General features: G+C 38.7%; 1 protein-coding gene across 4 annotated transcripts in view; it reads left to right on the top strand.

Annotated features, from left to right (window-relative positions):
- Nucleotides 1-15,334, top strand: part of MIB1 (MIB E3 ubiquitin protein ligase 1) — an 82,536-nt gene that overhangs the window by 20,213 nt on the left and 46,989 nt on the right. For all 4 annotated transcript variants that reach the window (XR_014790134.1, XM_084849728.1, XM_084849727.1 and 1 more), the window contains exons 8-12: nucleotides 3,121-3,265; nucleotides 8,674-8,807; nucleotides 10,265-10,372; nucleotides 10,989-11,186; nucleotides 13,851-14,002. Coding sequence is in view for 3 of the 4 variants with exons in the window: in XM_084849728.1 (XP_084705854.1) it covers nucleotides 3,121-3,265; nucleotides 8,674-8,807; nucleotides 10,265-10,372; nucleotides 10,989-11,186; nucleotides 13,851-14,002 (737 nt within the window). In the remaining variant the exon portion in view is untranslated. The remainder of the gene's footprint in view (nucleotides 1-3,120; nucleotides 3,266-8,673; nucleotides 8,808-10,264; nucleotides 10,373-10,988; nucleotides 11,187-13,850; nucleotides 14,003-15,334) is intronic.

Below are 15,334 nucleotides of genomic sequence, written 5' to 3'. Positions count from 1 at the left end.
CTTTAATTATAATAGTAAGTTTTGCCATCTCTGCCAGCTCCATCATTTTCATGATCCACTCGCTCACAGTTGGTATTGTGGTATTCTTCCACTTTTGTGCATACCATAACCTTGCAGCCATTGTCATCTGGAGAAAGAGGGTTCCCCCCTTCTCTTTTACATGTTTATCTATTAGTCCCAATAAAAAAGTTTCTGGCTTTAATTCTGTAGTAGTCTTTAATATTCTTTGAGCTAAAGACTGTATTCGTTTCCAAAATGTTTTAGCTTTTTTACAAGTCCACCATAAATGATAAAACGTTCCCTCTTGATCTTCACATTTCCAACATTTTCCAGAAACACCTTTATACATTTTAGACAATTTAAACGGTGACATATGCCATCTATACATCATCTTATAAAAATTATCTTCAAGACTCGTACATAAAGTAAATTTTAAATCTTTCCCCACATATATTATGACCAACATCTTGTGCCCATTTTATCATACAATCTTTTACTTGTTCATCCTCTGTCTCATACCTTAACAGTAATTTATACAGTTTAGCAATAACTTGTTCATCATTTGTACATAGTGCTGTTTCAAACTCAGATTCTGTTTGTTCAAATCCACCATTTTTCTCATCTATTTTAAACCTTTCTTTAACTTGCAAATATGAAAACCACTGACATACATGACCTTCTTCCAATAAGCTTTCCCTTGATTTTAACTTACATTCCCCTTGTGACGGTTCTAGTAAATTATTATATCTTATCCATTTATGTACGCTATCAAATTCTATTTATTTATTTATTTATTTATTTCTATACCGCCCAGTAGCTGAAGCTCTTCTATGCATTGCTTCTTGTGAAGATATCCAACGTGGTATTTTTTTATAGAACTTTAATTTATATTTATTCCAAATTCTTAATACAGCCCTTCTTATATAGTGATTATTAAAATCTACATTCACTTTTGTTTTAGCGTACCACAAATAACCATGCCACCCGTATCTCAATTCATGTCCTTCTAGTTCTAAAAGTCTTCTATTTTTCAACATCACCCATTCCTTCATCCACATCAAGCATCACGCAGAAAAATATGTTTTAAAATCTGGTAATCCCAAGCCACCTTTTTCCTTTGCATCTTGTAAAATTTTTATTTTAACTCTTGGTTTTTTTGCTTGCCATATAAACTTCATTTTCTCTCTCTGCCACTGTTTAAAAGGTAAATCCGATGTAATAATGGGCATCATTTGAAACAAAAATAACATTCTAGGTAATACATTCATTTTGATCATTGTAATTCTTCCCAAAAGCGATAGTTGTAATTTTTCCAATTTTAATAGGTCTTGTTTAATTTCATTCCACACTTTAACACAGTTATTTTGAAAAAGCATACAATTCCTATTTGTGAAAAGGACTCCTAAATATTTTACTTTCTTTTCAATTTGGAAGCCAGTCTTATCCATCAATTTTTTTTCTTGAACATTCATATTCTTTCTTAAAATTGTTGTTTTCTGTTTATTAACTTTAAACCCTGCCACTGCTCCAAATTCTTTTAATTTCTTCATTAAAATTTCAATTCCCTTTAAAGGTTCTTCCAACATAAACACCAAGTCATCTGCAAAAGCCCTCAGCTTATATTTCTCCTTTTTAATCTTTATTCCTGTAATTCGATCATCTTGTCTTGTATGTCTGTTCAATAATTCTAAAACCAATATAAACAGTAGCGGTGACAATGGGCAGCCTTGTCTTGTTCCTCTTTGTATCTCACAAGGTTTAGTCAAATCCCCATTTATAATTATTTGAGCCTTTTGATCGGTATATACCGATTTCACCGATTTTATAAAGTTTTCTCCAAAGTCCAGTTCTTCTAAAGTCTTAATTAAAAATTTCCAGTTGAGATTATCAAATGCTTTCTCTGCATCTAAAAAGATCAGAGCTGCTTGCTTTAATGGATGTTTTTCCAAATATTCCCCCACATTCAAGACCGTTCTTACATTATCTCTCATCTGTCTCCTTGGTGATCTGTCTCAATTTGGTCCTCATATACAAACTCCTGCAATATTTTCTTGAGCCTTTCTGCAAAATTGTTGCAAATATCTTATAAGATAAAGGTGTCCCCAGCCAGTCGTGTCTGACTCTATGGGGTGGTGCTCATCTCCATTTCTAAGCCGAACAGCCAGCGCTGTCCGAAGATGCTTCCGTGGTCATGTGGCCAGCATGACTGAACACCGAGGTGCACGGAACACTGTTACCTTTCCCGCCAAAGCGGTACCTATTTATCTACTTGTAATTTCTTGCTTTTGAACTGCTAGGTTAGCAGGAGCTGGGACTGAAGACGGGAGCTCACTCTGTCACATGGCACTTGGGTCTCGAACTGCTGTCCTGCCGACCTTCTGGTCTGCAGTTCAGCGTCTTAACCACTAAGCCACCGCGGTCCAAATATCTTATAGTCATTGGTTTAATAATGAGATTGGTCTGTAATTTTTTGTCGCGGTTAAATCTTGTCCTTCTTTAGGTAGTAATGTTATATATGCTGTTTTCTATGTTTCCGGAATCTCCCCCTTTTCTAAAATACTGTTCATCATATATTTAAACTGTTATAAAATTTCTTCTTCACACTTCTTATAATATAATCCTGATATTCCATCTGGTCCCAGAGTTTTTCCCAATTTAATTGTTTTTATTGCTTCCACCATTTCATTTACTGTTATTGGGCCATTTATCATTTGTTTTTGTTCCTTAGTAATTTTTGGTACATTTTGTTTATGAAAATATTTATCCATTAATTCTGGGGAGATATCCTGTCCTTTATACAAATTTGAATAATATTGATTCAAAAGGCTTTCTGAATTGCCACATTATTAGTTAATTCTAATCCACTTTCACTTATTTTCACAATTGTTTTTTTTTTCCTTTCTAAGTTTATAGGCCAACCATCTTCCTGGTTTATTAGCAAATTCAAAATTTCTTTGTTTTACCAAGTTTAATTTTTTTTGCATTAGCTTGACATATCTTGATGGTTCAGGCAATGCTTTACACACAGCTTGACTGAACTAGAGAATAAAGTTTCCACATAAGGTGTAAAAAGCTGTACTTGCGTGCCTTTATAAATTATATGTGTTTACTTCAATTTAGACTTTAGGTAAAGTTGGAAGGGTTCAGCAGATCTATTCAGACAGCGACTTAAAAGTAGAGGTTTGTGGAACTTCCTGGACATACAATCCAGCTGCGGTGTCAAAGGTGGCATCAGCAGGCTCTGCTATAAGCAATGCATCTGGTGGTAAGTTAGATACTTATGTCTACGTGATTTGAAATTTTGAAAGGTGTGTTTATCCAAGAGAAATAATATGAAACAAAAATACTTGTTTAAGTTTGAGGAACATTTCATTTTCTTGATACAGAACGCTCCTAAAAACTCTTTTCAGGAGGATGGGTAGTTGAATGTTTTTGCTTGATGCAAGAAGACGGTGTATTCTAACGATGTTTTATTGTTGTGTGTTATGTAAAAGCTACTTCAGAAGAATAGAAAAACAGGTTTTGAATATAAGTAACTTACAGTGCAATCCTATACATGTCAACCCATAAGTAAGCGTCATTGGATTGAATGGGGCTTACTTCCAAGTAAGTGTGTATAGGATTTACCTCACTTATGTATGGCATTGCAGCTTTAGAGGGTCAAATGTAGCTTCAACAGTAATAAACACCAAATAGTTCACAAGATGGTGTAAAAAAACTTGTAAAGTAGGCAGTTATGGTGGAAATAAAGCTTCAAGAAGTGGGGATGCACAGCAATGTTGCACTGTATCCCCAGCCTTAAATAGGAGTGAGTGTTCCTGTTCAGTGCTCTGGCCAGTCTGGAAGAGAAACCTTGTAGCAGCGTTTGGGCTTGTGGAGCATACTTTTTTTTATTTCACACCTTCCTGAAACCTTTCCCCCCCTGTACTATATAGTGCTAAGGAGCTCAGGACTGGGACTGGCTGCCAGACCTGAATCCGAGCACTTGATTGTTATATAGCTCATGGGAGGGAAGAATATTTTAAACACATAGCATACTCTCCCCTGCCACCCTAATGCTCCTCTCCAATAATACTATAAACTGTTAGGGTCTCAAGTAAGCCAACTTATTATTCTCTCTTCCTCAGTTTTCCATTTTTAATGGCTACTTTCACCATTCTGTGGCTCCTCTGCCCTCAACCATAGACTTGATTCCAAGACCTAACAGTTTGCTGAATTTCCAGTTCTTTTAAACTTCTATTTTTTTTCTCTTGGGATGGAAGTGGAATTATCCAGAATTGTTCGAGAGTTGAACATCATTGTATTTTCTTCCTCTTCTCCCCTTCCCTCCACAAAGGTAGGAGCAAAGACAAGTTTCTTCCTTTGCCATTTAGTGTGAGCTAGAAGTTCCCTCTAGACAACAAAATGAGTTATTGTATTATTTTCTTATTGGAAGCTTACAGGGCCATTTTCTTTTAAAAAACAAACGAAACCTATACTTCTGTATACTTGTCCCCTGAGTAGAGATGAATGAATATGTCATAGTTTGTCAGTTTCACATTTTTCTAGTCTTTAGTTCATTCTCTCCCATTTCTATATCCATTTGTGAATTTTAAGTCCACGCAAAAACTTGTACACATTTTCATGTGTATTTCTCATAATATATTCATAATTGTATGCAGCAACTTTGCCTTATATGTGCATTTTTTGTAAGCAGTTTCCCTAATATAGTGCATTGTTGTATATTTTCAGGAACATACACATTTGGACACAGAATCATAGAATCGTAGAATAGTAGGGTTGGAAGGGTCCTATAAGACCATCGAGTCCAACCCCCTCCTCAGTGCAGGAATCCAAGTCAGAGCATCCCTGACAGATGGCTGTCCAGCCTCATCTTGACTGCCTCCAGCGTGGGAGAGCCCACTACCTCCCTAGGGAATTGGTTCCAGTGTGGTATTGCTCTAACAGTCAGGAAGTTTTTCCTGATGTTCAGCCGGAATTTGCCTTCCTGTAACTTGAGCCCATTATTCCATGTCCTGCACTCTGGGATGATCAAGAAGAGATCCTGGCCTTCCTCTCTGTGACAACCTTTCAAGTACTTGAAGAGCACTACCATATCTCCCCTCAGTCTTCTTTTCTCAAGGCTAAACATGCCCAGTTCTTTCAGTCTCTCTTCATAGGGCTTTGTTTCCAGTCCCCTGATCACCTTTGCTGCCCTCCTCTGAACCCTCTCCAGCTTGTCTGCATCCTTCTTAAAGTGTGGTGCCCAGAACTGGACACAGTACTCCAGATGAGGCCTAACCAGTGCTGAGTAGAGGGGAACTAGTACTTCCTGGATTTGGAAGTAATACTTCTATTAACGCAGCCCAAAAGAGCATTTGCCTTTTTTGCAGCCACATCACATTGTTGGCTCATATTCAGCTTGTGATCGACAACAATTCCAAGATCCTTCTCGCTTGTAGTGTTTTTGAGCCACGTATCCCCCATCTTGTAACTGTGCATTTGGTTTCTTTTTCCTAGGTGCAGAACTTGGCATTTATCCCTATTAAATGTCATTCTGTTGTTTTCTGCCCAGCACTCCAATCTATCAAGATCACTTTGAATTCTGTTTCTGTCTTCCAGGGTATTAGCTATCCGGCCCAATTTTGTGTCATCTGCAAATTTGATCAGCATTCCCTGCACCTCCTCCTCCAAGTCATTAATAAAAATGTTGACGAGCACTGGGCCCAGGACTGAGCCCTGCGGTACCCCGCTCGTTACCTCTCCCCAGTTTGAGAAGATCCCATTGCTAAGCACTCTTTGAGTCCAATTCTGTAGCCAACTGTGGATCCATCTGATCGTTGTTTCATCTAGCCCACTTTGAGTTAGTTTGCTCATCAGGGTTTCATGGGGCACTTTGTCAAAAGCTTTGCTGAAGTCGAGGTATATAATGTCTACAGCATTCCCACAGTCCACAAGGGAGGTTACCTGATCAAAAAATGAGATCAGTTTAATCTGGCAGGACTTGTTCAAATCCATGTTGGCTTCGAGTGATCACAGCATTGTTTTCAAGGTGCTTCCAGATGGATTGCTTTATCATCTGCTCCAGAATTTTCCCAGGGATTGATGTCAGACTGACTGGTCTGTAGTTCCCAGGTTCCTCCTTTTTACTGTATTTGAAGATAGGGACAACATTAGCCCTCCTCCAGTCACCTGGCACTTCACCCGTCCTCCATGATTGCTCAAAGAGAATAGACAGTGGTTCTGAGAGTTCTTCTGCCAGTTCCTTTATTACTCTAGGATGCAGTTCATCTGGCCCTGGAGATTTGAACTCCTTCGAAGTAATTAGGTGTTCCTTGACCATATGCCTAATGATCTCAAGCTGCAATCCTGCCCAGAGCCTGTAACTTCGCCTTTGCCAGGGAGGTCATAGACCCTCTTTCGGGAGAAGACTGAGCCAAAGTAGGAATTGAGCACCTCTGCCTTTTCTTTGTCATCTGTTATCATTTTGCCATCTTCATTTAATAGCTGAACCACCATTTCTTTCCACTGTCTTTTACTATGCACGTAGCTGAAGAAAGCTTTTTTGTTGCTTTTGGCATCCTTTGCTAACCTCAGCTCGTTCTCAGCTTTAGCCTTCCTGATGCCATCCCTGCAATTCTGTGCTACCTGCCTGTACTTTTCCTTTGTTGCGTGGCCTTCCTTCCACTTCCTTCCATATTTTAGGGGAATATATACTTTCCCATAATATATGCATTTTGTGTGCATTTTTTTGATCAAAGAACTGCATTGCAAAATTTGGAGAAGTTAGAATACCGAAAGGTAACTGTAGTTTAGTTCATGTTTTTGTTCAGGAAGTGCAAATCAGGTAGGTTCACATTAAATTACGAACTAAATTAATTTATGTCCCAGCCCTACACCATAGTATTTAGAAACCCACTACTGTCTTACTTGATGGCCATATTTCAGTTTCAGATGGGATAGGCATTTGATCATCCATGTTCAGTACTAGAGGGAATGGTATTTAATCCTGAAATTGTCTAATCTGGTTTCTTTTCTAGAAATATATAATGTTACTACAATCTCCTTGACCTCACAGTACTTATCCCAAGCCACTGCTATGTTGCAATCAAAGGGACAAGTCTGCGTATGGATCGGTAGCGTAGCAGAGAGCACCTTAGAGTACTGAAGGGATTAGAGTCTGTGGGTATAGCTCTGACAGAGTTCATGTACAAAAAAGTCTGGGAATTTATTAATCCTTGTTTGGTAGGTATCTTCAGTAGGTGGCTTAAATATGGAGGTTCCCAAATGGTTTTGGAGGCATGTCCTTTCTAAAAGCACCACTTTCAAATCTGTACCATATTGTTTTGTACTTGAATAGCTAGAGAAAAAGCTGTCCTGTTTAAGAAGGTGTGGAACCGTATTTTTAAATTCTGGTTTCAGTACCTATAGAGGGGGAGGGGAGTGGAAGAAACCTGGAAATGAGACCAATCACCTTGATATGAGTGTTAAAGAAAAGAAACCTAGAGCAAAATAAGAGCTTTCAGATAAATGTGAAAAATTAATAGTTAGTAGTTTGTGCACCTGCATATGCTTACCAAATAAGCTGTATTTTGTCATACCATTTGTGGCAGTACCCCCCCCCCCCCCCGCACAAGGGAGAAGAGTTCAGGGCTATGCAAGATGGATATATTTTTTACATTTTTCAAAATAAGACCATCTTTAAGCACAAAGTGATTGGGAGATGGTCATGTTTGAAAAAAGGGTGTCTTGTCACAGATATACATATGATTCTCAATTTGACGGGGAGTGGGTGGGCACGCCTCTTTTTTTTGCTGTTTTCCAATCTTAGATTACTGTGTTTTCATAACCTCTTATATAGCATTCCCCATCCGGCCAACTCTTCCCTCCCTCTATCTCCCTCACCGATTTCTTCCTATGCACTGAACATTCCCTTCTATCCTCACATTCCTTAATTCTCCATCCCCTCTATGCCAGTATTCTGCAGTGTTCATTTCCATACTCATTGTACTCTTAGAACCTTATTTTCTGTCTCCTATTTTCTATTCCAACTGGGTTCCATTTTAGCCCAATACACAAAGGTCAAAATATACTTTTGTCACACGGTCTTTGTCTCCTCCTTTCCTCTCATCTCCAACCTCTCCTCCTTTTCTTGCCCTACCAGTTTCCTACTCACCATTATTCAAAGTGTAGTTCTCCTTCCAACACTTGAAGTAGATGGTTTTTGATTTTCACCACTTCTGACACCTGCTTCCTACCCCTTTTCCTTTTGTGTTCCTCACAAACTTCAAACTTAATTTCCTTTTTTCCTCGGAATTGTATATACTGTCTTCCTACTCTTCTCTACTAATATGAGCGATGAGTCTTCTCATCTTAACAACCTGCCAGGTGACAAAATAGTGTACACCCAGTCTTGCTGTGAAAGTTCTCCACTATATCTTATCTGCTTTTTCCACTATAGAGAACTGTTACTGCTTTTCTGGTTTGCTTATAGACCCATAGCAAATCACCAAGCAGCTTTTAAACAGATTTGGAATATTGATTTCTGTCATGTTTACATATTATGCTTAAGTTAGAAATACATTGAAGTGCATTGAAGAACAACACAGCATTCAGGTACTGTGATCCTAATAAAATAGTTTTTTATAACAATAAAAAACATTTTTAATATAACAGTAAATGAAATATTCACAGAGAGATTGTCCCAGTTATTGAAAAAACTGTTTGAAACTCAAGAATCTGGGGATCTTAATGAAGAGCTTGTTAAAGCAGCTGCTAATGGAGATGTAGCCAAAGTGGAAGACTTGCTTAAGAGACCAGATGTGGATGTGAGTACCTTATTTTCTAACTCCTAATGCAAAAAGAGCTTCCAATTCATTACTAGGTATTCTTAGAGAAGTTAGGCACTTCCTAATGGTCACAACAAAGATAGACCTTCCTCTTACAATCTTTGCTGCTGGAAGTATGATAGCAGTGAGTTAGAGGTTAGCAAGTTAATCACATTGGGTAAAATCCAACATAAGTCCTACTTAAAGTAGACCCACTGAAATGAAGGAGACTTAAGTTAGTCATGACTAACTGAAGTCCCATTCATTGCAATGGGCTTTCTCTAAGTAAGATTTATGTTGAATTTTACCTGTTGCGCTTAAGGGAGGGAAAACCTGCGCAGCTTCGGTTTTCCACAGTTCATTGTATTTTGTTTTGGGTTTTGTTTATAAATTGGCTCAGTTTGCACAATCACGGTGGCTTAAACAAGCCACAGTGGCTTTTTAAAGTTGCGGTACATGTCTAATTACCTGCCTGGGTGCAGTTTGTGTTGTCTGAACCTGGGTGGCATGGCTTGTTTGAGGGGGAAACAACCTTCAAATAACCCACAGCCTGTTGTTGGGTTATTTGAGGGTTGTTTCCCTTTCAAATCAGCCATGCCACCTTTGTTCAGATGACACAATAAGCTGTGCCTGGGTGGGTAGTTAGGCAAATGGTGCTTGGTATGTGCCGCAGCTTAAACAGGCCACAGTCATTGTGCGAACTGGGCCATTGTGTTATCTTGAAAGGCCTTCGAGATATTATTGTAATTTACCCAGATGTCAAACTTGTCTCCTAAAATGTTTGTATTTTAATTAACCCTGTGAATAACTAGGTTTTTGGGTAGAATCCCCAATTTGTCCAAGCAAAAGACAATTAGGGAACTTTTCCTTAGGACTGTACTATGTCTGTAACACTAGAGATATGTTAATCAGCATTACAAATATATTTAAATTTTATCTTAAAAATAGTAGGAGTATGGGTAAGAATTTGTGAGAGGAGAGGAGATAAGCATTTGGTAATAAACTAATCAAATCTGATTAAGTTTTCTTCAGCATGAATGTTGTTACCCATTTCTCAATCCCTTTGCAACTTTATAAAAGTCACATTTTAATATAAATCTGAAATCCTTTAATAGATATAAGAAAGAGAGCCAGTGCCAGTCAATGTCAGCAATATTGGGCTAGATGGACCAATGGTCTGAGTCAGTATAAGGGAGCTTCCTATGTTCCTATATTGTATTATGTTAGCCTAGTTAGTACGTAAAAGAGATATGGGAGTCTGAAGAGACAATCAATCAGTGATGTCAGTTAGGTTAGTTTTTTGGGGAAAATATTTGTAAAGTATGTTGACCTACTTAATACTCAGTTTAATTGGATTTGCCCTCTAAGATATATTATTGTGCAGTTCTTGAGCATATGTGCATATAATGAATGTATATTTTTAGGCTTCCTTGACTTGATCAATCATGTATTTCCAGGTGAATGGGCAGTGTGCAGGACACACAGCTATGCAAGCTGCTAGTCAGAATGGACATGTTGACATTTTGAAATTGCTTCTGAAACAGAATGTGGATGTAGAAGCAGAGGTAAGTTAATGTTTAATTTCTCAGCTTTATACTTGTAGAAGTTGCCTATAATTTTAAACATGCAACTACTTTGTATGTTCTAAATCAGTCATTTATAACTTCAGTTATTGCTTCTGGGTAAGGATCATCTTGACTCCTCATTTTATTCCTATCATTATTCAACAGTGACCTTATTAACTAGGGTTAGCAACAGTCATGTATAATGTCAGACCATTTGCACATGAAGAGGGTGGAAGCATGTGATCCTGGTGGTTGTGCTACCCCTAAACCATGGTTCTCTGCATTGGTCCTTGTGTTGTAGCTTGACCAGTCCGTTTCATGGAGCAGTTATATGTTTTAATAGCAAAGTAACTGTTGTGATGCGTAGGTACTGCAGATAAGTGAATGCTGTTTACATTTCAACAAAATGGCAAGTGAATCGTATTTTATTTTGTGTCAGTCTCCTGTGCGTGCGTGCATGTGTGTGTGTGTATGCATAAATAAATATAAAAGGCTAGGATAATAGTGCATCACTTCACTCATGGTGTAGAAGGTGCTTAATTATCTCCCCGAAGTTAGAACTATTGTCTAGAACAAAAGTAATAATGACTAATTCAGTTAAATATTAATTGTTTAGGACAAAGATGGAGACAGGGCTGTTCACCATGCAGCTTTTGGTGATGAAGGAGCTGTGATAGAGGTGTTGCATAGAGGCAGTGCAGATCTCAATGCTCGCAACAAACGTAGACAGACACCACTTCATATTGCTGTTAATAAAGGTCACCTCCAAGTAGTGAAGACGTTACTGGATTTTGGTTGCCATCCTAGTCTCCAGGTAATTTGTGCTACTGTTTGCTATTTGTTTTGTTGCCAGTTAAAGGTATGGAATATATGGAAACATATATGTATGGAAACATATGTTCATATGGAAAGTATGTGGAAAGGACGGGGAAAAATGGCTTGGTTTTGAGACTTGTTCTTGATGGGTGCCTTGGTTTCATAGGGGTGAACTGGAGAAACAAACCAGAGACAACCCATGATTCCAGGTCTGGACATAACGACAACTCATGGTTTAATCAACCCAGAGTTGGTAACCCAACAACAAACCATGGGTTCTCTTCTGGCTTGTGACTGGTTAACAAACCACTGTTCATTAATGAGGCCAGATTCACACACAACAGACCAGTTAGCATGACACAGTGCATGCCAGGCAACGTTTTGAATTTGCAGCCCCTGACCAGGACGATCAGGGGGTTGCTGTGTTGTGCAAACCCAGCCATTGTGGGTTATTGGTTAAACAACTTCCACGTAGCCCTTGGTTTGTAGTTAAACAGCCCTCGCATAATCCTATGATAACCCATGTTTCAACAACCCACACCATGTGTGGTTGTTTCATGTGAACCAGACCAGTGGTGCCTTTGGTCACTAGAAAAACTGATCAAGGAATGCGTATCTTCTAGATGGGATAGTACTCCCTCAGAACGATCAGGTTTGCAGTTTGGGAGTGCTTCTGGAACCAAGCTGTTCTTTTCTACAGCTTCAGCTACTTTGCCAGCCTTAATCCTTTCCTGTAGAAGTTAGATCTGGACACTGTTACATATGCCTTGGTTTCATCCAGGTTGGGCTACTGCAATGCACTGGCCTGTTACATGGAACACACTACTCTGATATTGTTCCATCTGCATTGGTTCCTGGTTTGTTTCAAAGCCCATTTCTAAGTGCTGGTTATCACCTTTAAAGCCCTATACAGTTTACGTACAGGACCACTTATTTCACATAATTTTTCCTGCCCGTTGAGATTGTTAGGGAAGGTCCTTGTTTCACTACCATTGGAGGCTAAGTGCCTTACTTGGTGGGTACTTGGGGCAGGGCCTTCCTGGTAGCAGTGCATAGGCTTTGGCTTGCCTTCCTCTGTGAGGCCTGTGTGGGCCTTTTTTTCTGTCTAACTTTCAGAAAGATTGTGAAGACTTTTCTTTTAAAGAAAACCTTTGATATTAGTTGATCTGTTGCTATATTTTTAGGCAATTTAAAACTTGGTTTTATGTTTTATATTTTAGTATGCTATATTTTTATTTGTTCTGTCATATGCTTTGGGGGCCTCTTATATTGGTGTATGAATAAATGACCGAATAAGAAAATAAATGAAATAATAGTCATGGAAGCTATCAGAAATGCACCTTTAACCAGGGACTGGGCATAAAGTGCAATCTTCTCACTTTCAGCTATTTAGAACTCCATTTGCTTTCTTCTTTAAATCATAGAATGGCATGTCTGGATGTTGCCTCTGCAAAAGCTTTAATTCTTCTGAAGAGCAGCATCAAATAGCCCCTCTATAAACCTTTCTTTCAATACCCATTTCTTAATGGCCTGAAATAATTCTTGCAGTGGTATGGTATAGCTGTGAATGCTCTCTCTAGTTACTTTGTCATTCATGCTTTCTTAACTTTGATAGTTTTACTAATGCTATGTGTGGTGCTACTTCAAAATTTTACGTTCTGAAGCTGCAGACTGTCCCCGTCTGATATGATGGTTTGCCAGAAATGTATTTCACCAGTATTCCACATCAACACTGACTTACTATAGTCAGTGATCCGGGTTCAACTCAGGCTAATAGTTTTAGGGTGTTACCCTGTTATGCTCTGAAGTGAATTTGGCTTTAAGTACCTTGGAGACTGTGACCTGGTTTACAGCTGATCATGAGCTAATTAACCCATGATTTGCTGCATCATGTGCTGCTGTCTCTTTAAATATGTAACCTCCAGTTGGTCCGATTGGAGGTTGTTCCATGACATCCGAACCTGGACACTATTGGTTAATTGTGGGTTAAACAACTCACAGCTAACCTACAATTAGTAGTTAGGTTAACTTTGGGTTGTTTAACGCATTATAGCCCATAGTGCCCGGGTTCGGACTAGCAACCTTCAATCGGGTGATCAGAGGGTGCATGTGCCAAATGATGGTGGCACACACATGACAAATCATGGGTTAATAAACATCAGAACAGTTAACTAACGTCCATTATGTTTGAACAGCCTCCCCCTTCCCTCTGCATCCCCAGCATAATCTCTCTGATTTGGGAGGAGCAGCAGTATATTGGTGCTTTCCATGCTATAAGGCATCTAGTATTTACAAAGAGTTAGTGTCCTTTTGTTCCCTTTCAGAGTAATGCAAGTTAGAAATTTTAATAGAATTTTTAAAACAAATATTTAGTATAACTGTTGAAATTCTTTAAACATTGCTGGAAACATTTTAGATAGCTTAGTCCCATAAGGCACTGTCTGTAAAAATATGGTAGTTCACTACTTTTACTGTATCATGGTATTTTATCAAAAGTCTAATCTTGCGTTGATCCAGTTATCATTCATGTGAAATGTATGTTTTATATTATATACTCACTGTTAAGTGTGTGTATTTATTTAAGTCAAATTATCAGATGTTTTCTCTGGGAATATGCTTTTTAAATAGGTATTTATGGGAATTAACTAATACCTATTTTTAGGATTCTGAGGGTGATACACCTCTTCATGATGCAATAAGTAAAAAGCGTGATGACATCTTGGCAGTTCTTCTAGAAGCTGGAGCTGATGTTACTATTACAAACAACAATGGGTTTAATGCTCTCCATCATGCTGCACTAAGAGGAAATCCAAGGTACAGTTAACATTGGTTGCTTTCGCAAAGTAACTACTAGACAAATAATTTCTTTGTGGGGAAGATTACACAATAGTTCAGATGAGAGTTTCATTTGAACATTACAGTTTTTCTGTTGCTCAATTGTTGAAGTGTTAATGCTAGCACAAGTGAGCATATTTACACATTATGGCTACCACATGAAGGTCATCTTAAATATTTCCATATGGTGAACTGTTCCATGTGTAATCAGGTGGCTATTTCCATGCCACCACATTGAAACAGCCTGGGGGTGAAATAGCTAGTAATGTAACTGGTACATGAAAACCGCGGCTGTAATTCTCACAGAGTTGGAAATAAAGCCATATTTCCATGTAATGAATTAGAGCTACTTAAGAAAATATGCTGTTGTTCAGGTGGCTGTAAAACCATCGATACAGGGTGTAACCACTGTACTGCAGCTGTTTGTATACCACTAATATTTGTATGTTTTTATATGCACGGGTAGGCCAGATTACTTCCCTTACCGATGTTACAGTCCCGTCATCTTCCATCTTCAGCAGAACACTAATGCTAGCATGGAAAATCCCCATATTACATGAGTGCAGTGTGGGCAGCTCGACAAAGCAATCATGTTGGAATAGTAACATCTGACTCAGGCCTGAGGTTAAGCCCTATCTGAAGTAGGGTATCATTAAGAGAAGAATCGCTCAGTGATAGGTCCGTGATAGTCAAATGTAATTGTCCCTCGCCCAGAACTAAAATACTGATACCTTGGGGGCAGAATAGCTATTTATTTTTAGGAAGAAGAAAAAACTTATCTTGCCCTGAGATGTAGTTTATCTCCAGTATGGAACAGATGTTTACAGAAAGATTCCTTGCCTGGATCTGAAATCTCTACATATAATAGGTCATGGATTTTTGTATGCGGGGTGGGCAGAGAGTGGCTAATTCAGACATGCCAATCCATGGTTAGGGAAGCTCAGTTGTGGTTTGAGGTGATGTCTGAACTGATAAAACATGTTTTGCACACAGCCAGTGAATGAGAATAAAAAAAACTCCATGCCTTGAAGTGAGATTACAAATAATAGTTTGTGCTAACTGTGGTTTGGTGGAATGTCTGAATTGACAAACCATAGTTAAAATTGCTGTTCCTTCACACTGGAGGTGGGAATGGATTTATGAAACAGTGCCAAGGGGACAGAAAATGTAAACAAACATTGGACAGAACCCAACAGGGCGCTTACACTCCAGCCAATTCCATTCCTCCCTGCCGATTCCCTTCCACAAACAGCGGGTCCCACTGATTCTGTTGCACAAACAGGACCCACCATGTACGCAAGGGAAATTTAG

The sequence above is a fragment of the Heloderma suspectum genome, chromosome 4 (genome assembly GCF_057233095.1).
Source record: "Heloderma suspectum isolate Gila_16-S chromosome 4, 16-S_ref, whole genome shotgun sequence".
NCBI classification, from domain to species: Eukaryota; Metazoa; Chordata; class Lepidosauria; order Squamata; family Helodermatidae; genus Heloderma; species Heloderma suspectum.
This window is presented reverse-complemented; position numbering and strand designations above follow the sequence as displayed.